Below are 20,881 nucleotides of genomic sequence, written 5' to 3'. Positions count from 1 at the left end.
TCAGGGCAGGCGGCTACTTACCTCATAGATCGTTCCCTGGGCAGCAGCAGTCCTGTGGCCTGGCCCGGAGGTAGGGTACAGCCCTTACAGTCCGCCCTTTTCCAGGGGTATAAAACAGTCCAGCCAAAAAAGAAAGTAATTCCCAGGCCCAGAAGGGGCCGGGCCCCTCCCGCACACAAAGGAGGGAAGCAGCCTCTCCGGCTCCGCGGGAAATGCTGGTTCCCACCCTTCGCGTGGCCAAGGTTTTTCAACAAAAGAAACAAACCAGCCCATCTTCTCTCCTCAGGTTGGCGGTGCTCCCAAACTGCTCCTCAGCATCTCCTCCCCTGGCCCAGGAGCGCTAGCTGGGCTGACAGGTGCGGCCGGTTGGGGCGGATTCTGACCACAGGAGTTCTTTAGCCTTTTCTTGACCGGTGGGAAGGTTGTAACTATCGACCCACCACAGATGGGGGGCAGAGAACCTGCCCTGTGTTTGGGAGGGAGGGCGTTAAACCCTCGTCCCAGAACAGAGGAGCAGCTGCAGAACCCAGAATGGGACCCCGCTGGAATGGCGCTGCCGCAGGTACTGCACCCTCCCTGAAACTAGGAAAGAGGGGAAGACGCCGGCTACCAGGACCTTACGGTATGTGGAGACTGGCAGCAAGGGTCCCTTCACGGTGTTGTGTATAAGTGCAGTCGGTGAGAAGCCCTTTCCTGTATGAGAACAGAGCTCAGATTCCTGCTGTGGGTCACACATGCCTTGCCCTACGCTACAACGGATGCAGGGCAAACATGGGCCCTTTGGAAGCAGAGGGTGTTTCAGGGCTGGCCCGTGTTTCTCTCCTCAGCTGCCCTAGAGATCCCATTGGAGCTGGCTGAAGTTTTTCTGGAGCTCACATTCAGATGGCAGGGGAAGGGATCCTGGCTGGGATGCTCTCTGGAGCACAGGTCAGTGTGGACTCATGTTCCTAAGCCACTTAATGCTATGGAAATTCCCACCCTACGTCAGCATGCTGGGTGGGCTCGGACGGCCCCGAGGGTCACCTCCCGGCGGAAAGGAGCTGTTGACTCTCAGGTCTGGGGCTAGCGCACAGATCTCCATAGGAAGCACCCCCACGATTTGCCTTCCTTGTCAGCTGTCTCGGTGGAGAAGCCAGGGACTGACTGAGCTACCGTCTTACCCATCTCCTACCCCTCCCTGTCAGGACAGAGACACACAGGCAGCTTGGGGGGTGGGGGGAGAGTTTGCACCAATTGTTTTCACCAATTGTTTTCGAGCTACAGATCTGGCCCCCATCATTATAGTCTGTGAGCCCCTCAAGAGCACTGGTTAAATTATCCCAGGTGGGTGGGGGGAGCGAAGGTGTTATCCCCATTTTACAGCTGGGGAACTGCAGCACTGAGGCGAAGGATGTTCGAAAGAACTCAGCAGGGTGGGAGCCCATGGGGTGCTAAACTCTTGAAAACCTGGCCACCCGTGTTGCAATGGGAGCTTCTGGTTGCTGGGCACTTCAGAAACTCTGCCCCTTATCGACCTGCCTAAAAGACCCCCCTTATTCCCCAATCAAAGAAACCCTGAAATGAAGCAGTCTAAATAAACCCCACTACAGAGAGAAATGAACCCTTGTTTTTAAAAAATCCCTCCTGCAAGCAGAGTTTTTCCCGAAAAAGGAGAAGTTGGCAGAGACGCCAAGAGGCTCCTGAGAGCCTTTCTGTTGCCGCTGATTGTACGTGGAAGGAGCTGAGAGCCTATGGGGGTGTGCAGAACGAACCCCGAGATAGAATAGGGAGCTGAGCGCTTGGGAAAATCTGGCCCTCGGTGACTTTGCCAAGGGCAGCCAGGGCATCAGTGGCAGAGTTGGGAGCTGAATCCTGATCTGGGTCCTATGCCATTGTGCTAACCGCAAGATCTACCCCCGCTCTGCAGAGACTCTGAGCACGTGGCTCCCCAGAGCTGTCAATCAGGCAATTGTCACCGGCACTAAACTCATTTTAAAAGAAGTCTCAGCTCCTTGTGGGCCAGGAGACAGGAAAGGATGGGCAGGAGTGGAAAGGCAGCTTGAGTCCTGCTGTTACGGCTGTCACAGCCAGGGAGAGACGCTGCAAACCTTCGTGGAGGCTGCCTCTGCTGGTCTCTGACCAAGAGGATCTCTGGAGTCTGACCAGCCGTTCTATCATGCCCCAGCTCTCCCCAGTGCCTGGGACCAATTAGGCTGCGGGGAGCACTGCACAGCTCGCTATCTCTCTCCCAAATTGGTCTTTTGCTAATATCTTTTCAGCCTGCTCGGTCAGGAAGGAGTCAGGGGAGGTAGGGGGGAGATGAGGCCTCCAGCCATCAGTCATTCTCAGTGGTTGCAGATGACAGAACAAGGAGCAATGGTTTCAAGTTGCAGTGGGGGAGGTCTAGGTTGGATATTAGGAAACACTATTTCACTAGGAGGGTGGTGAAGCATTGGAATGCGTTACCTAGGGAGGTGGTGGAATCTTCTTCCTTAGAGGTGTTTAAGGCCCGGCTTGACGAAGCCCTGGCTGGGATGATTTAGTTGGGGTTGGTCCTGCTTTGAGCAGGGGTTGGACTAGATGACCTCCTGAGGTCCCTTCCAACCCTAATCTATAATTCTATGATGCATTTCTCTGGCCTGCTGTATTAGGGGGTATTTGTCACCTCCCAGAGGTACAATCCTTAGCGTAAGAATTGCAGGCAGGGACCCTACTGGGTGAGCTATGAACCCCGTGTTCTCACAGATGTAGGCAATAAGAGAGGGTGGTGACATTCCTGGCCACCAGGTGTATTTCTATATCATGGCTGTCTCCCCTTTGGCTTTCCCCATGAAATGGTTCCATGAGGGAGGGCAGCGTGACTGGTGGCATGTTAGAATTAAAGTTCATGGCTGCTAGAAAATACATATGTTGGTCCCTGTTCAGGGCTGCCCATGGGAAAGCGTGCTCATGTGTGGATGTGTGAGTACCCCGCATGCACTGCACATATACATGCCATGCACATATTCATGCACGCGCAGGCATTTGCCTATACAGATGTGTAGGCGCGCACACATAACTATGCACAAACACATGTACAGCTATATAGGCTGACGCACACACACTCTGCATGCTCCCACAAGCATACACATATGCACAGGGCCGTCCCTAGGGGGGTGGGGGCCTGGGAGAAATCAGCCTGTATGGGGCCCCCCTTAACATTTTTTATACAGGTGAAATCTGGTGTGGGGAGGGGACACTAGTGCTGGGGGGTGAGGGATGATGGAGAGTCACAGGGTGGCACCTGTGCTAGGGGTGAGGGGGCCCCCCCTGTTCTGGGGGGTCCTGGAAAAGGGAGGGACCGGGGGCAGAAGCGCAATGGATGGGGTCAGCCTGGCGCTGGCGTGTTCCGGCGGTGCTAGGACACTGGTGGCTGGTGCAGCGGTGGGCAATGCTGGGAGCCGGCAGGGCGGGGCGGGGCGGGCTGGGGTTGCTGCTGCCGGAGACTGAGCCGGAGCCCTGAAATGCCGAGGAAGAAAAAGAAATAGGAGGCACCCCTAACCCCACCCCACCCCCGGGCCGGCCTAGCGCCCCCCCGCATGACACACACACACTGAAGTGCGGGGCCCCCCAAAGCGCGGGGCCCAGAGCGGTTGCCCCAATTTGCCATACCCAAGGGACAGCTTTGCATATGCCCCGGCAGGCTCCCATACGCTGCACACCCACGCACGTATGTCATCGCACACGGTACACGGGTGACTAAAATGATACAACCATCTGCTACCGTGAACTAGAGCTGGGCCGGACCCCAAATCCTGGATCCAACCAGCCCTGAGCTGTGGGATAGGTGGAGCCCACAGTTCTGAACATTGCTGTTGACCCCTCGATGTGCAATGAGCCCTGGGCAGAATCCCAGGCCCAAGTGGGCCTAAACCTGGCAGAAGTTCAGACCCCACTTGGATTGGACCGTAACAGCTTCGACCTTCCATCTCTCTCTTCCCCTCGGAGAGCTTTGCCCAGATCTAGTTTCTTTCCCAGCAGCTGTGACCCAGCTGACGTGGTTCTGCTACCCTGGGCCCTGCTCCCCATGGTGTAGTGTTGAGAGCTCAAGAGAGCAGAAGCAGTGAGAGAACCTGCCAGCCAGCAATGTGCCGCTCTGGGGCACGTTGGCAGCAAGGCTCTGTGGCACAGAGGGACTGGTTTCCCGTCTCGGATCCTAGTGAAATGCTCTGCTTGCTCAGGGTTGACCCAGACTCACCTGGGGCAGCCTCTCGCCTCCCCTCAGTGCACCCTGTGGACAAAACAAAGTCTCTCCTCTTTGAAGAAGCTGGTCAGTTTAATGAGTAAATAAATCCCATGAAGGGGAGGCGGGAGAATGGAAGCAAATTTGGTCCCTGTCTCACAAAGAGATCTCTGGTCCTTTTATTACTTCTATGCGTTGCCATCGCTGACTTCCCTGTCTGTAGCACGGCCTGGCTATCCAGACCGGGTCCCCCTCGGGGCCGGGGTGGCTGGAAGTACCTGGATCCGGGTGGAGACGGTGGTGGTGCCCTGTAGGTTCATGGCACTGCAGGAGTAAAGCCCCTCATCTATGGCGCGTGCCTCGTCCACATAGAGGATGCTCTCGGACTCCTGCTGCACCTGCCCGCCTCGGCGCACTAGGTCGGCGCGTTCGCGGCTGTAGGGGGGCCTGCCAATCTGAAAAGCAAGCGCGGAATGGGGGTTGGAGAGCTCCTGTCCCTTCCTAGGCAGCCTGCAGCACTTGCAGAGCTAGGGGCTGGTAAGTGCAGGGCTGGAGGCAAAGGAAGGGCTCATCCGATGCTCAACAGCCCTTCACGCCTAGCCCTGGTCACTGGCATCTGCTGTAGCAAGAGGGGGCATATTAGCCAACCCCCCGGACATCCCCTGTTCCATGCACGGAGCACCACGGGCTCCTGGTATCTCCCCCGTAAAGTGTCACCAGAGATGGGCAGAAGGGACCTCAGCTTCACACCTGGTCTGCATGGCGGCCCCACCTACTACCTCCCACTCCATGAAAAGGGCGCCGTGTGCATTTCCGATGAAGCCCAATTTCCCGCCCCCCCGCCATCTCCCCCCCCCCCCCCCCCGCCCACAGTCATTGGTTTCACTGGAGCTGCCCATCATTCTGGAGGCCCCAGCCCATGTCCGTTCAGTTCTGTTTCGTTGGCCCTGGTGTGCTGAGTGAACCGTGCTTCTGCAAAGGTCACATCAGCCCTTTGTGCTGTTTCCTGTGGGGAAAATGCCTCTGGTCAGCTGCAGAGGAGAAGCCCCTGAAAGGAAAGTTGTGTGCAGCACAAGCCCCATTCTTCTCTCTGTGCCCTTATAGATGGGGAGGCACCATGGTCTGGGAGTCAGGAGAACTCGGTTCTGTTTCTGGCTCTGACCTGCTGTGTGACCTGGGGCAACTCATCCTCCCTCTTTTGCCTTTATTCCCCCCACACACACTTTCTCTGTCTAGACTGTAAGCCCTGGGGGGCCAGGACTGCCTCTTACTCTTTGTAGGTACAATGCCTGGCGCAATGGGACCCTGATCTTGGTTGGAGCCATTCGGTATTATCAGGCTAACAACCCCCTTCCCACCCAGCCACCTCGCTTCCCTACCTGCTGCCCCGGATACTCCCAGGTGAAATCGACCGCGACTTCTGGTTCTCCAAAAACCGTGCATGTCACGTTGAAGTTTTCTCCAGCCCGCACAGTGGCGGCTGAGGCGCTGACTGTGGGTTTGGGAGCAGAGGACGGGTCTGCGAGGTCAAGAGTGAAGTGGTGAGAAGCAGGATTAGGAAGGGCGGCAAAGTACCATGGGTTAGCCACTTCCCGATCGTAGGAGATGGGCTAGTCAACCAATGGCAGTTCAGGGAGCCGTAGCGCTGAGCGTCCATCAGCTCACCACCTCCCTGCCAACCCTTCTGGGCTTTAGGGCTGGGTTAAGGGAGGGACAGGCCTGCTAACAGGTATCTCCAGCAGCTAAAGGGGTCTCTGCTTCTGCTTAGAGACCTCTGTCAATGTAGCAACCTACCATCTCCTTGTGCTGGATGGCGTGTGTTCATCTGGCGGGCTGACGAATGGTACGTCAGCATGTGTATGGTCCTCGATAATTACAGACCAGTGCAGGTGACCAGGGGCGCTCAGTTAACATGTCCGGATAGCTCAGCTGGCAGAGGGTCTGCTCTGCATAAGCAGGTCTGTATGAGCGCAGCAGTGCCCAGAAACGCTAGTGACAGTGAGAAGGCCGCAACGATACACAGCCTCGTGGGCTAATTCCTCCTGCTCTGTCTTAGGAAGGCAGGTGGAATTCTGTGTCCCCATTCCTGTCCCCACTGCTAGTGTGGTGGAGCGTTTCTGGCTAGCTAGCGCCGTTCCTGAGCTGACAAGGGTGGAGCTGGCTCGGGTAAAGGCAGCGGATGTCAGCAAGCAGGCAGGTGGAGGTCTCAAAACCAAAGGAACACATAGGTGTTCTCCCACCTGGATCTCCCATCCCTGCCAGGCAACGGTCACTCACAGTTGATGTAGATCAGCATGTACTTGGTGGATATCTGCCGCATGCCGTCCAGGCTGGCCATGCAGAAGAGTGACCCTGCATACGAGGGCCGCGGGCGGTGGATCACGAACCCCCTCTTCACGTCATACGAGATGTCGATCCCGTCCACGGCCACCTCCTCGGGGGGGAATTCGCGGTGCAGCGTCACCTTGGCCAGAGGGCTGGTCACCTGGCATGGTAGGAGCGTGGGGTGGTTCGTGCGCAGCTGGACCACTTCGTAGTAATCCTCCGTCGGCACGAACAGCTCCTGGGGGTCTGGGGAGGGAGGAGGGCAGTGGGATTACATACTGGAGGCAGGGAGACACTTCCCGGCTCTCCACCTGCGCCGGCCTCCTGTGTAACACGCCCTAGCCCGCAGCAGGCCTCACCCGGGGCTTCCCTGTCCGCTGGATAACGAGAGCAGATGCTGATGCTCTCTGGCTCATGTCCCCTGCCTGCCCCAAACCGGTCTAAGCGCAGAAGCCTGACCTGTGAAGAAGATGAAAGCCTTGCCCGTCCTGTCCTCTCCGTCCTGGCACTCGCTGTCCCGGCACTGGAAGGACCAGCAGCTGTACTCGCCCGTGTCAGCAGCCCTGGAGTTCACCACCAGCAGCTGGCTGTGCCTCTCAAAGTGCTTGATTCTGAAACAGAGGGGAGAGGGCCCTGCTCAGACTCCAGGAGAGTCACCCTGGGCCTCTGCATCAAACAGTCGAACATAAGAACAGCCAGACTGGGTCAGACCAAGGGTCCATCTCGCCCAGTGTCCTGTCTCTGATAATGGCCAAAGCCAGGTGCTTCCGAGGAAATGAACAGAACCAGGCAGTTATCAAGTGATCCATCCCCGGTCGTCCACTTCCAGCTTCTGGCAGTCAGAGGCTAGGGCCACCCAGAGCAGGGGGTTGCATCCCTGGTCATCGTGGCTAATAGCCCTTGATGGACTGATCCTCTAAGAATGTATCTAATTCTGTTTTGAACCCTGTTATAGTTTTGGCCTTCACAACATCCCCTGGCAATGAGTTCCACAGGTTGACTGTGCACTGCGTGAGGCAGGAAAACACCCACTTATCTCCACGCCCACCGTGACAGCCTGGGGCCGGCAAAGGGCTTCCTGTACCCCCATAGCCTGTGCCCAAGAACAGACCGTGCATGACAGGGTCACGCTAACAATTCCCAGTGGGCACCGAGTGTCAAGCTCCCCCGCTCTGACCTACCTGCCCACCCAGCGGGGTGAAGTCCGGAGATGGTTAATAACGGGAGACGTGGCCAGGGTGCTCCAAATGCTGAGAGATGGATAGTGCCTGGCACAGCCCCTCTCTTAACATGCTCCCAACTGCTGTGTAGCTCGCACTGTCCCCCAGCCCAGGGCCGTGGGGCGTGAGAGGTGGGACGGGCAATGGAAGCCACAGCCAGACTCAAGCTGAACGTGAGACTCGGGCTCTATATCCCTGAGCGCCTGCCAGCTTTGCTCCCTGGTGGATCTCACGGAGCGAGCAGGGGGTGTCTGTGTGTTTGGGCCTGTTAAACGAGCTCCGATTGTCCACGCCAGGGTAACGCGTCTGCTGCATGCCCTCACCTGTGCTTGGCCTCCAGAACAAGGGTCTGCCCGGCATCCCCAAATCCAAGCCTCCTGCATGTCATTTACTGAAGCCATTTGATGCCTTTGGCATCTCGGGGGAATGGACCCCACACAGGCCCTGCTCACCCCTCATCCACGACAGGCCCCGGGCCTGGACAGCCTCCCAGAGCCCGTTGCACATCCCGGACACGCACCTGAGCCGCCCCTCATCCTCGTCCTCCAGGTACGCAGGGAACCTCCACCTGACGGACCGCCCTCTGCAGCGCAGCTCCAGGGTGTCGCCTGCCGTCAGCGTCAGGGAGTCAGGCACTTTCTGGAACCGCCCCCTGGCCACCACCCGAGTCAGGATGGACGCAGGCGGGTGCACCTGGCTGGGAGGGGCCGTGGGTTTCACTCCGGCTTTGCCCTTCGGGGGCTTGGCTGCTGCCTGATGGAGCTTTTCACCTGTTGCTTTGGGAGGTTTGAGCTTGTTTGGCTTGGGCTCTTTTGTGACCTTCTTCTCGGTGGCTTTGGGGGGCTTTTCCTTCTCCTGACATTCAGCTGAGGACAGAGAAGACGCATTTGATAGCAGAGCAGCAGCAGACACAGGCCCACAGGGGCAGAGGGCGCAGCGCGGCTTTGCAGGGTCTTGCACTGATCTTTAATTACAAAAGGCTGTTCAGCAACAGGGCCAGGTCAGGCCCCAGGCACTGCCGGGATGTTTATTCTCCCTCCTAACCCACAGCACAGGTTTCATGGACACACTAAGGGTCCGGTTATGAGATGCCCCATTTCTGTGTGTGCAGCTGAGCCCACAAAATGAGGGGCAGCACCAGTTTACCACCACACATTGACTGGGATACGGCCCAGCGCCTCAGCTGATGTTCATCGGTGTCGTTTCACCAGCCGAGCATCTGGCCCTGGGTTCTTGGATCCCGGAATTCACATCCACAAAAGGCTGTTTGCGTATTCAAAATGGGAGTGTGCCTGATACAATGGCCATAATCAGTCGCGGGTTCAAAACCAGAGACAAGTTCTGGAAATCGGGTCCCAAATGGCATATCCCCAAAAGGGCAGAAATCTGCAATTCTTGCAGGGTAACATTATTTACCAAGGAAATTCTTACCCACTCACCGTGCAAAGGACATGACTGGCAGGATCCCTGTGCCATATAAGACAAGGCTTTTCCTAGTAGGGTTACTTGTCTTCCTACTCTAAGCTGCTTCTGGGTATTGGCACAGGAAGATGCTGTGAAAGTATCGTAGCTGAGCAGACAAGAGGTCTCTCTGTTCACTCACTGGTTTGCCTGCTCTCTGTTCATTGATTGTTGGGAGGCATTTGTGTAGCAAGTAGCTTTTGCCTCCTATCTGTGATCCCCACATGCACCCAAGCCCAGGACATCTGGGATGCACCTGGCAGAGAGCAAGAGATCAGGCATCCTAACTTAGATGTGGATCTCCCAAATCTGCCAAGCCATCTGACTCACCACCCTCCTATGTATCCTTCTTCTCTGGCCAGGGAAGAGATGGCTCCTGTACATGATGCATGTCTGAAGGGAAACTCATCCAGCTTCCTTTTATGCGGACCCACAAAGCCAGCAAAACCTGGGATCTTTCCCTTGATGACACTCAAGCCAAAATAATTGGGGCTGGGGCCCATTGGCAAAGTTGTTCCAGTACCACGGCCTGGCCAAAGCTGCAGAAGCAAGTCCCTATACAGCCACAGTCCCTGAGTTCCTGCTGGTGTTGCAGGCAATAAGGGACTGTCTTCATGCCATGCCTTTCCAGCATGCTGCCCTGCCCTCCAACAAGGCATCCTGGTGTAGGCCACTGAGGAATGCAAGGAGCACCAAGCTAGGGAGGGGGAGGGAAACGTATGGGCTTGGGAAATGAGTAGGAGGAAGGGAAAGAGTCAGAAAAGCAAGACTTACCCAAGAGGAGGAGGAGAAGGCCGCAGCCCAGGACAGCCAGGGCCTTGGAGTTCATGCTGGGGCAAGCCGGACACAAACCAGGGAGCCGCGCTGCTGGAGTGGGGCTGCAGCAGCTGCAACTGTTCACAGCTCCGCAGCAATTCCACACTCTCCCGTTCCCTCCGAGAGGGAGGAGGGGGCGCTGAGGGGATGGAGAGGCCGGGGAACTCGGGAGATGAAGGGGAGAGATTTCAAAGCAAGTCAAAGGCTTGACTCTTCGACTCGTTAAACAAAATTCCTTTCACCCCCGCGTGCCATGAAGGCATTCAGGTTCCTTCGGAGGTGGTGAATGGAGCTATTCAACGCCTGGCTCCAGCAGTCACACTCCAGGCTTAAAAAGAAAACAGTGTCCACCTCCTCCATTTCCAGGCGGTGCCCAGTCCAGTTACGCTGTGGAGAGCATGGGGCAGGTGGAGTGGTTAGACGCAAAGCGCTTTGGGGAAGGGGCCAGTTCTACCCCAGTGTTTGAACAAACTCCTAGCACAACAGGGTGCCAATCCCGAGGGAAGACACTGGGTACTATCTACCCCGACGATGGTGATAGCGCAGTGTGGGTGAAGGGGAGCTTCTTGTTGGAATCCTGCGGTTTGCTTCCCCTTCAGCTATTGCCTTTGATACACGCCATTGAAGGGTAAATGTTGCAGCGCAAGACCATGTCACAGAGTTCAACACAGTGCAGGCCAGCAGCCTGGAATAATAGAATACTTAGCTCCTACACAGCACTGTTCATCCTCCGATCTCAAAGCACCATCCCTACTGTACAGCAGGGGAAGCCAAGGCACTAGGAGATGAATTGACTAGCCCAAGGAAACTCAGTGAGACAGTGGCAAGACTAGGCCCGGCAGTTCAAAGCCCCGGCACCTCCGGGCCTGGCAGTTCAGAGCCCCGGCACCTCCGGGCCTGGCAGTTCAGAGCCCCGGCACCTCCGGGCCTGGCAATTCAGAGCCCCGGCACCTCCAGGCCTGGCAGTTCAGAGCCCTGGCACATCCGGGCCTGGCAGTTCAGAGCCCCAGCACCTCCAGGCCTGGCGGTTCAGAGCCCCGGCACCTTCAGGCCTGGCGGTTCAGAGCCCCGGCACCTCCGGGCCTGGCGGTTCAGAGCCCCGGCACCTCTGGGCCTGGCAGTTCAGAGCCCCAGCACCTCCAGGCCTGGCGGTTCGGAGCCCCGGCACCTCCGGGCCTGGCGGTTCAGAGCCCCAGCACCTCCAGGCCTGGCGGTTCAGAGCCCCGGCACCTCCAGGCCTGGCGGTTCAGAGCCCCGGCACCTCCGGGCCTGGCGGTTCAGAGCCCCGGCACCTCTGGGCTTGCTGTATCCGTTATGAATGTAAAACAATTGCTTGAGCCCTGGCCTCTCTTGCCATTACAAATTAAGCCCTGACTCATGTGGCCTCTCCATGATAGGACAGTTCTGCAGGATGCTGGGCAAACTTGTGGAACGAAGGCCATCCCCGCAACCTGGAAGATGGGTGCACATATTAACTAGACGTGGGGGCTGCGGGGCCTTAAAGGGGGACAGGATGTGGTGTGGAGTGTCCCTATGGTTCGGGGGAGATTTAGGGTTAGGGTTAGAGCTGCATGTGGGCAGAGGAAATATTCAGTGTTGACTTTTTACCTATATTTGCTGGAGAAGCCCCGTTTCTGAGCTTCGCTGGAGAGCTGCAGGTTAATTCCCTGTGGGACGATGGAGCGAGGGCCACATGGCACCCGGAGGTCTCCTCCCGCTTGGAATCGTAAGCCCTGCCTAGCATTGCCCCCGAGGGCAAAGGTTTGTCCCTGCATTATTAGCACAATGGCACACATGCTGGATCTGTAGCCGTCCCACACACCAAAGCCTGCTCTTGATGTTCATGGGAGCTCTGCGTGTGAAGCAGCGGCAGAGCCTGGGCCCAGGACAGCCCAGAAATGCAGCTTCCCCACAGATTTGTCCCTTGTGTTTTTTGCCCCCCCTGCACTCCAGGGAGCAGGCCTACGTGTAATCTGGTGAAACGAATGGGCCTGACTCCAGATCCTTGCTCAGATAGGGTTGGAGGAGGTCACAATTGGGGTGCGTTGGCAGAGCTCTGCTGGGGCCCAGGACTGGAAAAGCAGGGGTGCTGCTGGTCATGACGGGGGGGGTGCATTGGCTGAGCTGAGTTGGGGCTGGGCGGGGAAGCAGGCATGGCTCTATCCATCTCTGACTTTCACAAGGACTAAAGCTCACCCAAGGCTTTATCGATGCTCAGGAAACTTTGTTTGGGCCTATGGAACATGAACGGAGTCTGAGGTAAACTCAGCAAAAATAACTTCTTCCCAATGTGCTTCTCCCTCCTCCCCACAGCCCCCTTCTCACCTGGTGGTCAGGGCGCACAGCGACCCCACAGCCACAACGTTCTTGGCCACGCTCCACCCAATGTATTCGAACACCACTGGCCATGGGCTCCTGGGGTCCAAGATGTGGTACAGCACCGTGAGAGTCAGGGCAGCTGAAACCCCAGAGCATGCCAGGAAGCAGACCAAGAGGGAGATGACGATCCCTGTTGGGATGGATTTCTGGGGGTTCTTCACTTCCTCCCCTGGGAAAGGCACGCTTGGCTGGTCAATGCAGGCATCAGCAATCCTTGTTGTTTCTTGGGTCTATGGCCCCTGCTGGCAGCTGCAGTATTGTGGCACCTACAAGGAACTGACTGGAGACTTCTCCAGGTAAGCTGGGGGGGGAGGAGGCGTGGCCCAGTCTGTGTCCCCCCCCCCCACCCCCCAACCGAGCGGATCTCTCCGGCGGCCGGCCCCAGCCCCGGCCCCGACCCAAGCCCCAGCCCGGCTCGGCTCGGGCCAGCCCCCGGCTGAGCACCCCCAGGCCAGCACCACCGGCCCCCGGCCCAGCACTGCCGGACCCCGGCCCCCGGCCCAGCACTGCCGGCCCCGGCCCAGCACCCCCGGCTCCGGCCCTCGGCCCAGCACCCCTGGCCCCCGGCCCCGGGCCAGCACCCCCGGGCCCCGGCCCAGCACCCGGCCCAGCACCCCCGGCCCCGGCCCGGCCCCAGCCCAGCACCCCCGGCCCCGCACCCCCGGCCCCGGCCCGGCCCCAGCCCAGCACCCCCGGCCCTGCACCCCTGGCCCAGCACTGCCGGCCCCGGCCCCCGGCCCAGCACTGCCGGCCCCGGGCCCCGGGCCAGCCCCCGGCCCAGCCCCCCCAGCCCAGCACCGCCGGCCCCAGCCCGGCCCCCGGCCCAGCACCTCCCTATTTTCCCGGACATGTTTGGCTTTTTGGGATTCCCCCCCGGACGGGAATTTGAGGCCCAAAAAGCCGTACATGTCCGGGAAAATCCGGACGTATGGTAACCCTATTGTGAGGAGCCCAGACACAATGCGGGGGCAGATGGGGCCCTTAGGTAGGCAGAGTGACTGGCTGCCTAACAAGGCGGGTGCATGCTTAGAGTCTGGCTACAGGAATCCCCCTGCCAATCCTAACAGTGTGCATAGGGCATAAGACCCTTTGTATAAATGGGTCCCAGCCCATTTGAGGATGTAGTGGCAACCTTCAACTGAGTCTATCCAAACCCCATATAGACCCGGAGGTTTATCACATCCCCTGGGGTATGGCTGGATATTCTGCATCTTATAGACAGGGTCAGAGAAATGAAAGCATTCGTGTGAGTGGTATTCAATAAGGGAATGTCCCTTGTTTAAAGCTTGTGACGAAGTGGGAATGTTCTTGATGTGTTGTTTGAATGCTGAGTGGGGAGTATTAACCTGGGAAGGTTGCAGGGGAGTTTTCCTGGGACTGCTTGCATTGGGGAAGGGAGGATACCTGAGCATGTAACATGAGAACCCAGGAGGGGGGTTGGAGGCCAGGTAACACCTGGGGAAACTGGACAAAGGACACAAAGGCTGGGGGAGGAGCCAGGAAAAGGCCAGAAAGGAGGGGGCTGAAGGGAGTTTCAATTTGGAGCTGGCTGGGAAATAAAGAGGGGCGCCCCGACCAACAGGGCTGTGGCCTCCCTGAGGCCCCCAGATGGACCTAACTAAAGGGGGTTCTGTTGTCTGTAACGGCAAGACCTGTTTTGGACTGTGTTCCTGTCGTCTAAATAAACCTTCTGTTTTACTGGCTGGCTGAGAGTCATGGTGAATCGCAGGAAGCCGGGGGTGCAGAGCCTTGTCTTCCCCACACTCCGTGACAAAGCTATATTATCATGTTTTGTTATGGGTGTTAATAATGATCACAGGTGAAATCTTGGCCCCATTGAAGTCAGTGGGGCCAGGGTTCATCCCACATCTCCAGTGCTGCACGTGTACATTGTGCTGTACAGGTTCCTTGCCCCGAGAAAGAGAGCTGTGGAGAGCTATGACAGAACCAGCGTTCAGGACGGGGCGGGTTATTGGTTGGCGGCTCCTAGAAGTAGGTGGATGGAGGGCGGGCTTGGAGGACAAGAACAGAAAGGGGGCCAAGTGCAGGGGAAGCATTGCAGGAGAATGGCAGAAAGGGAGCAGTGAAGGAAGAGGGTAGGTAGGACTGGAAATGTGGGGGACTGTAACCGCACGGGACTCACCCGGCAGCGCCTCCTGCTGGTCGTCTCGGGGAATTAGCTTCCAGCCTCCGGAGCGCCCTCTGTCGGTCAGTATCCCACTTTCGCCTCTGGGATAGTTTAGGCTCCCTTGGGCCTGCTTCATCGTGTGGGTGGGTGGGTGGATGAATGGGTGGATTAGATGACCTCTCAGGGCCCTTCTAGCCCAACTTTCTATGGTTTGCCCAAGGTCACAGCAAGTCAGTGGTAGAGCAGGGAACAAAATCCAGTTCGTCTGTCTCCCAGGTCTATGTTGTACCAACAAGACCATGCGTCCACCTCCAAGCTTTTGAACTGGAAGTCCTATTTCTTTAACACATGCCCTCATCATAAACCGTTACGTTACTTGCAGAAGCTGCCACATCAAAGAGGGCTTTATGGGAGAGGAAGAAGCAGGTCAGGAGGCTGAGAAGGCTGCCTGATGCGCACGATAATATTTGTGTGTGCATTACACCTCGCTTGGACGGATTCGATTTGTATCGGTAAATGTTGATTTCACCTACGCACGCTCACCCCAACAAAAAAATGTTTCCATCGATAATAATAAAAACGTAAAGCTAGGCAATGCAAGACAAATGCTGCTTGAGAACGTATTAGAGTTTGATGGGAGGATATTGACTTTGCCTAGGCTGACGTGTGATGTTGACCTCCCCCATAATTTTGCCCATCTGTGAAAATGTAAATCTGCGAAAAGAGAAAACGATGCATGAAGATAAACATCGAGGTGATCTTTCGAAAGTCTACAAAAATAACAACGGAATTCTGCCCGGCCTAAATACAACAGTGCTGAAAAATCGGCAGCAGGCTGGACCTGGGACCAAGCCAACGAGAGCTGGGCAGACCACAGCTGCACAGTTGTATGTCCGAAGCATGGCTGGTTGACAGAGTAAGTCGCTGGCTTCCAGCGTGCCATTTCGATTGTGTCGTGAAAAGCCGTGCTCACCAGCTTAGGGCGTGCCCGGCAAAATTGTCCTGGCCAAGCTGCGCTGGAGTAGCGTGCTAGCTGGTAAAAGGGCAGGGAGTGGAGACAAATGTTGTTTTCCATCATAGAGCCTGACAGTTGTTAACAAAGCTTTTATTGTCTCCAAGGAGCAACTGCTCCTAACGCACCTAATCGCATCAACAGGCGTGACTGTCACTCCAGCCAACTGGGTTATACAAAGCAGATGGGGTTGTGTCACCCAGAAAACCAGGCTTGGGTGACAATGCTAGTTAAGTGACCTGCCCACGGGGAGGTAGCAATGCCAATCTGTCAGTACTAGGACGTGTCTCGTTAGATCCTAGGTGCGGGATGGGGATGAGGAGGGATTCAATTTGGTTTTTTACACTAGGGAAAGCCCTGCCCTTTCCCAGCAGTTGGACATTTTCCCTCAGGCTGTGCCATCCCTCCGGCCTGCCCCCTTCTCTGCCCCTTTCTCACCATGCCCCGCCGGCTTAGTGAGAGGAGGGAAATGGGCTCAGGGAAGCGGCTCGGGGTTATATCCAGGATGCCCGTTCTGCTGATTGCCAGGCTGCCACTCTAATTGCCAACAGCAGGAAGTTGGCAGTGGGGTGTTCCTCTCTGCTCCTGCGGCTCTACCCATCTGCCGTGATCCTCTGCTCCCTCTGCTGACCCCGAATGCTTTGGAGCCCCCTGCAGGGGAGCCTCTGGGGTACACCGAGCTAGTGGAGTGGTCCTCAAACCTTTGTACTGGGGACCCCTTTCACACAGCAAGCCTCTGAGTGCGACCCCTCCTTATAAATTAAAATAACTTTTTTATATATTTAACACCATTGTAAATGCTGGAGGCAAAGCGGGGTTTGGAGTGGAGGCTGGCAGCTCGCGACCCCCCATGTAATAACCTCGACCCCCTGAGCGGTCCCAACCCCCAGTTTGAGAACCCCTGAGCTAATGCCGTCTGTTGCTGCTGGGCCAGTAGGTGGCAGTGTGGACTGACACACAGGCCAGAGGCCGTACCGTAGGGCTGGCTGTTCTGCCTTGGGGGGGCAGTTCCCCGGCTGGGGTCCGGGGAGCGCAGGAGGCAGAGGGAGACTCCTTTGCACGTTGACAGTAAAGCTCCCATTGGGAGAACTGTCTGTGTCTCTGGCAGCTAAGGTCAGGCACCTCCGTGCTAGTGTCAGGCACTGTCAGACCCCAAGGGACCAGATAGCAAGTGTGAAAAATCAGGACACCTTTTTTTTTTGGAAGGGGGAGAGGGGAGTGTAGTTGCACATATAAGCAAAGCCTCTAATATCGGGACGTCTGGGCACCCTAGTCAGACCTGCCAGCACCTGAAAGCTGTGGACAGGGACAGGCTGCAGAAGAGAAAATTCAGTGACACACATTGGGTTGAAAGCGTGATGGAATGGGGTGCTTGTCTAGCCCCCTCAGCAGGTGCCTTATTTCTCCCACCCCATCCCCCAATATGCAGGGCAGCCAACTCTGGTGATCTCTGGTGTTTCTCTTAAAGCCCCCGCTGCAGGAATCCGGAACTTGCGGGAGAATCTCCACTGTTCTTTGGGGGGAAAAAGGCAAAGTAACTTTCAAGCCCCCGTCGATGCAGAGGAAAGCTTGAGAACATGCAGCGAGCGCAACCGAAAGGCTCAGAAACCAGCCAGCAAAGAAAAAGATCCCAGCCTTTATTACTGGGAAAAAATCTCACGCGTTTTAAGTAAATCTCTGAATTTGGGGAGCCTAACTCGTGATTTTTGAACGCTTCGGGTTGGCAACGCTGAGTCACTCCCATTGACTTGTATTCTGCGCAGAGGATCAGTCCATCAAGATGGTCAGGCGTGCAACCCCATGCTCTGGGCACCGTTAAACCTCCAGCTACCAGAAGCTGGGACTGACGACAAAGGATGGATCACTCCAGCCCTGTTCTGTTCATTCCCTCTTGACTCCTATTCTGCTGGGGAGGAGCATAGGCTCCGGGTGAGGAGCCTTTAAGAATCCGTTTCCAAGGGCCGTACCGCTGCACTTCCTGGTGAATTTCCCAGCTGGGCGGCTTGAACCCTAAATCCATGCCTGAGAGTAGAGTGGAAAAATAGGAGACATTTTGCCAACAAATTAGGGCCCATCCCCTGCCAAAGGCCCTGTCGCCATATGTAGATGGCGCTTGCTCCTCCCTTTCACTGAAAATAGGAGCAGGATTTGGGGCCATTCCTTCTGGCAGTGTCGTTCCACTTGCAGGCCTGGCTGGCGACAGCAGGCAGGGTGCTCCCTCTGCCCCTCGACTCCTGAGCGCGTCCTGTTAATCACTAACGGTGAAGCCCTGGCCCCACTGATGTCAGCATGAGCCGTTGCCTTCAGTCGCGATCACCATCATCGTCCCGGCTCTCCAAGTGCTTTACAAAGGAGGTCGGTATCATTATCTCCATTTTGCAGGCGGGGAAACTGAGGCACAGAGCGAGCCGTGACTCGCCCAAGGTCACCCAGCAAGGCAGTGGCAGTGCTGCGAATAAAACCACCGTTTCCTGAGTCCCAGCCCACTGCTCAATCCACTAGACCAATGGTTCTCAACTAGGTGTCCCGGGCTCCTGGGGGAGGCCACGAGCAAGTTTCAGGGGGGCCGCCAAGCATGGCCGGCGTTAGCCTCTCTAAGGCCCAGGGCAGAAAGCCAAAGACCCACCGCAAAGGACTACAGCCTGGGACCCTGAGGCCACCACCCAGAGCTGAAGCCGAAGCCTGAGCAACTTAGCTTTGCAGGGCCCCCTGTGGCATGGGGACCCCCAAGCAATTGCCCTGCTTGCTATCCCTTAACACCAGCCCTGGCTTTTATATGCAGAAAAACAGCTGTCGCGGCACAGCTGGGCCGTGGAGTTTATTGTAACTGATGCATTTCAGTTTCAAATATAGGAATGGCCCCAAGCCCTCTATCTATGATCAGTGTGTTCACACTATTTCACAAGAGACTGAACCAATTTCCTGGCCGTTCATGATCAGGATGGAGCAAATATTTCCTTTAATGGGGGCACAGGTCTGCAGGCAAAAGACTTGTGCATGAACTCGTGCACCTCCTTCTGCACGTGCAAACCGTCTCCCTGCACGTGCAACGCAGGGACTGTTTGCACTGTCGTCTGTTTCATCCCTTGTGCTTTCTACACTGAGGAGAAAACCCCAGCAAATAGTCTGGAAGTGCCAAAGAAACACCCAGGGGGTGGTCGCACAACGGACTTCAGAAATGGACTCGCTATAGGGGCTATCTGCAATGGAGAGCAGCAGGCCCAGAACACACTTCTTGGAAAGAAATATAGGGCCTGATTCTCATTGACACTAAGGCAGTGGAGAGGCCTCAAAGCTGGCAGGCCTCTTTACCCTGCTCGAGTGGCGTAAAAGGGCCTTCGTGTGAATGAGAATCAGGCCCCTAGCGATTTCAATGGGAATCCTTTTCCTGCCCTTCTCTGGAGCCTGACCAGACTTGTGCCTTCGTGCCTGGGACCCTCTCTCAGCTGTTTGCGTTAGCTCTCGCAACTGCTGAGGGCTGGGCGCTCGCCATGTCATTTGAGTCTCTCTCTGGTAGAACCCAAAAGCCCCCTGATGTCGGAGCACGTCCTGCCAGCCAGGAACAGAGCCCGCACTACAGCATGGACCTCAGCTCCTTTGAATCCCAACAGGGCGATGCTGGCGGGATTGTTGGGTTAAAATCCCTGCTCCGGGAGCACGATCTCCCTCCTGAGGTTCTGCTGAAAGGTGCGAATGGCTGCCACCAGGTGAGCCTTTGACTTATTAAAGTCCAGGGGTGTGCCAAGCCCCTGCTTTCAGCCTCAGTGAAAGAGCAATGGTAGTAGGTAGTAAAACAGCTGCAGCGGATGGAGGCTAGGGCCCGAGGCACTAAAGTGCGTGGCTAGGCCTGAGCAGAGCTAACCCAGGTAGATTAATAGGGGTTTTCCCTAAAGGCAAGTGCAGAGTCTAAGGTAGACGATTGGTTTGCAGCCTTTGCAGGCTAGTTGGTTGGAGGCAGAACAACCTGTGAGCATGAGCCAGAAAGCAGAGACACGTGGAGCTCCTTGGGCAGGCTGGAGCGGCAGACGGGGATTTCTGAGCAAGGAATCTGCCTGCTGCTGTTTCTTTCTACATCTCCTCTCGCTGTGGCTGCAGCAGCCCGGAGACGGAAATGGCTGCTGTAAACAGCGCCCAGGCAGGGGGCTTAGAAATGTCACAAGGTGCAAAGCACTGAAAATTGGAGGCCCCAGAGTTCCAGCTGCACACCCCGGAGCTGTTGTAACCCAGGCCTGGCACGTCACCAGGCAGCCATGGGTTACGCTAGGACCACATTCAAGTGAAGACTCTTAGTATTTCCATTACCAAGCCCAATTTGTAGGTGCTTGCAAATGGCTGAAAACCCTTCTTGGTGCCTGACCCGAGAGGCTGCTTCTTTCTCAGAGGAGAAGGAATTGGGCCTTTTATCTTTTCAGAGAGCACAAGGGAAAGGCACCATATATGGTCTGGCTCTTGCTAGATCTCTCCTCACTTATACGGAGGATGCATCCCTCTGCCCCTCCACTGTCCTGCTCTCTCCTCTCATTCACGCCCATGCGGTGCGATACTGACCTGGCAAGTGACCACCAGAGGTACTTGAGCTGGGAGCCCCCACAGTTCAATGGGGCAGGGCATTCTCCATGAAGCCCTGAAATTTGCTTCCCTCCATGGTGGGTCAGAGCCCGGCTTCCTTAGTTAACTTGCCTGCAGCCTGTGATTTCCCCTGAATTAGGGTCAGGGATGAGCTGATGGGGCAGAGGGGATCATCATGTTACAGTCATTGGTGGAGGTAGCTTAGTGGTGGCACTGGCAGTTTGATCTATATATGAAGAGCTTAATTGTGTGAAATGCTCTTGTGCTAAGGGGGTATAAGACTCATGCCATAAAACTGAAATAAGCGTTATCTCCAGTATGTGCCACATAATGCACATCACGAGACTGAGGGCGGTGGCATATGGCCGCTGTGAAAACCACCAGGGCTAGCCTTTCCCACCATGCTGTGCCCTACACGGCGGGAAGGGGGGGGGGCTGGAGTTCTATCTCTGCAGCCTGGAGAGGCACCCAAGTTATCCCTCTCATTGCTCTTGTCCTGGTGTGTATAATGAGATGCACTACTGAGCTCCGCTCCCACTGGTGCAGCGAGACGGTGAGGCAGGAGCCGGATTATTTCTCTGACCCCTGTTGCCTTTTCTCAGTGAGGGTGACAGATGGCAGTTTGCTGGTGCACGTTCTTTCTCTAGTGCCATGGGCGAGGGCCGCTGAGGGCGACCCAGTGGCTCTCCTGGTGGCCCCAGCCTGGGAGGCCAGGGTGACACCCAGGGGCTAGCCCGGATTGGAAGGCTCTGGAGCGTGTGACGTCGCTC

At 56.5% G+C, this 20,881-nt stretch overlaps 1 protein-coding gene across 1 annotated transcript; it reads right to left on the bottom strand.

The window, feature by feature from the left end:
• Positions 1-4,275: 4,275 nt before the first annotated feature.
• LOC101936906 (platelet-derived growth factor receptor-like protein) lies at positions 4,276-10,718 on the bottom strand. The gene is made up of 6 exons (XM_005295896.4): positions 9,982-10,718; positions 8,267-8,612; positions 6,986-7,137; positions 6,479-6,772; positions 5,581-5,720; positions 4,276-4,656 (listed from the first exon to the last, which is right to left on the bottom strand). Exons 1-6 carry the CDS (start codon positions 10,034-10,036, stop codon positions 4,435-4,437), a joined length of 1,209 nt encoding a protein of 402 aa, XP_005295953.2. The 5' UTR covers positions 10,037-10,718; the 3' UTR covers positions 4,276-4,434.
• Between the last annotated feature and the right edge of the window lie 10,163 nt (positions 10,719-20,881).

Source organism: Chrysemys picta, chromosome 8, assembly GCF_011386835.1.
Source record: "Chrysemys picta bellii isolate R12L10 chromosome 8, ASM1138683v2, whole genome shotgun sequence".
Lineage (NCBI taxonomy): Eukaryota > Metazoa > Chordata > Testudines > Emydidae > Chrysemys > Chrysemys picta.
This window is presented reverse-complemented; position numbering and strand designations above follow the sequence as displayed.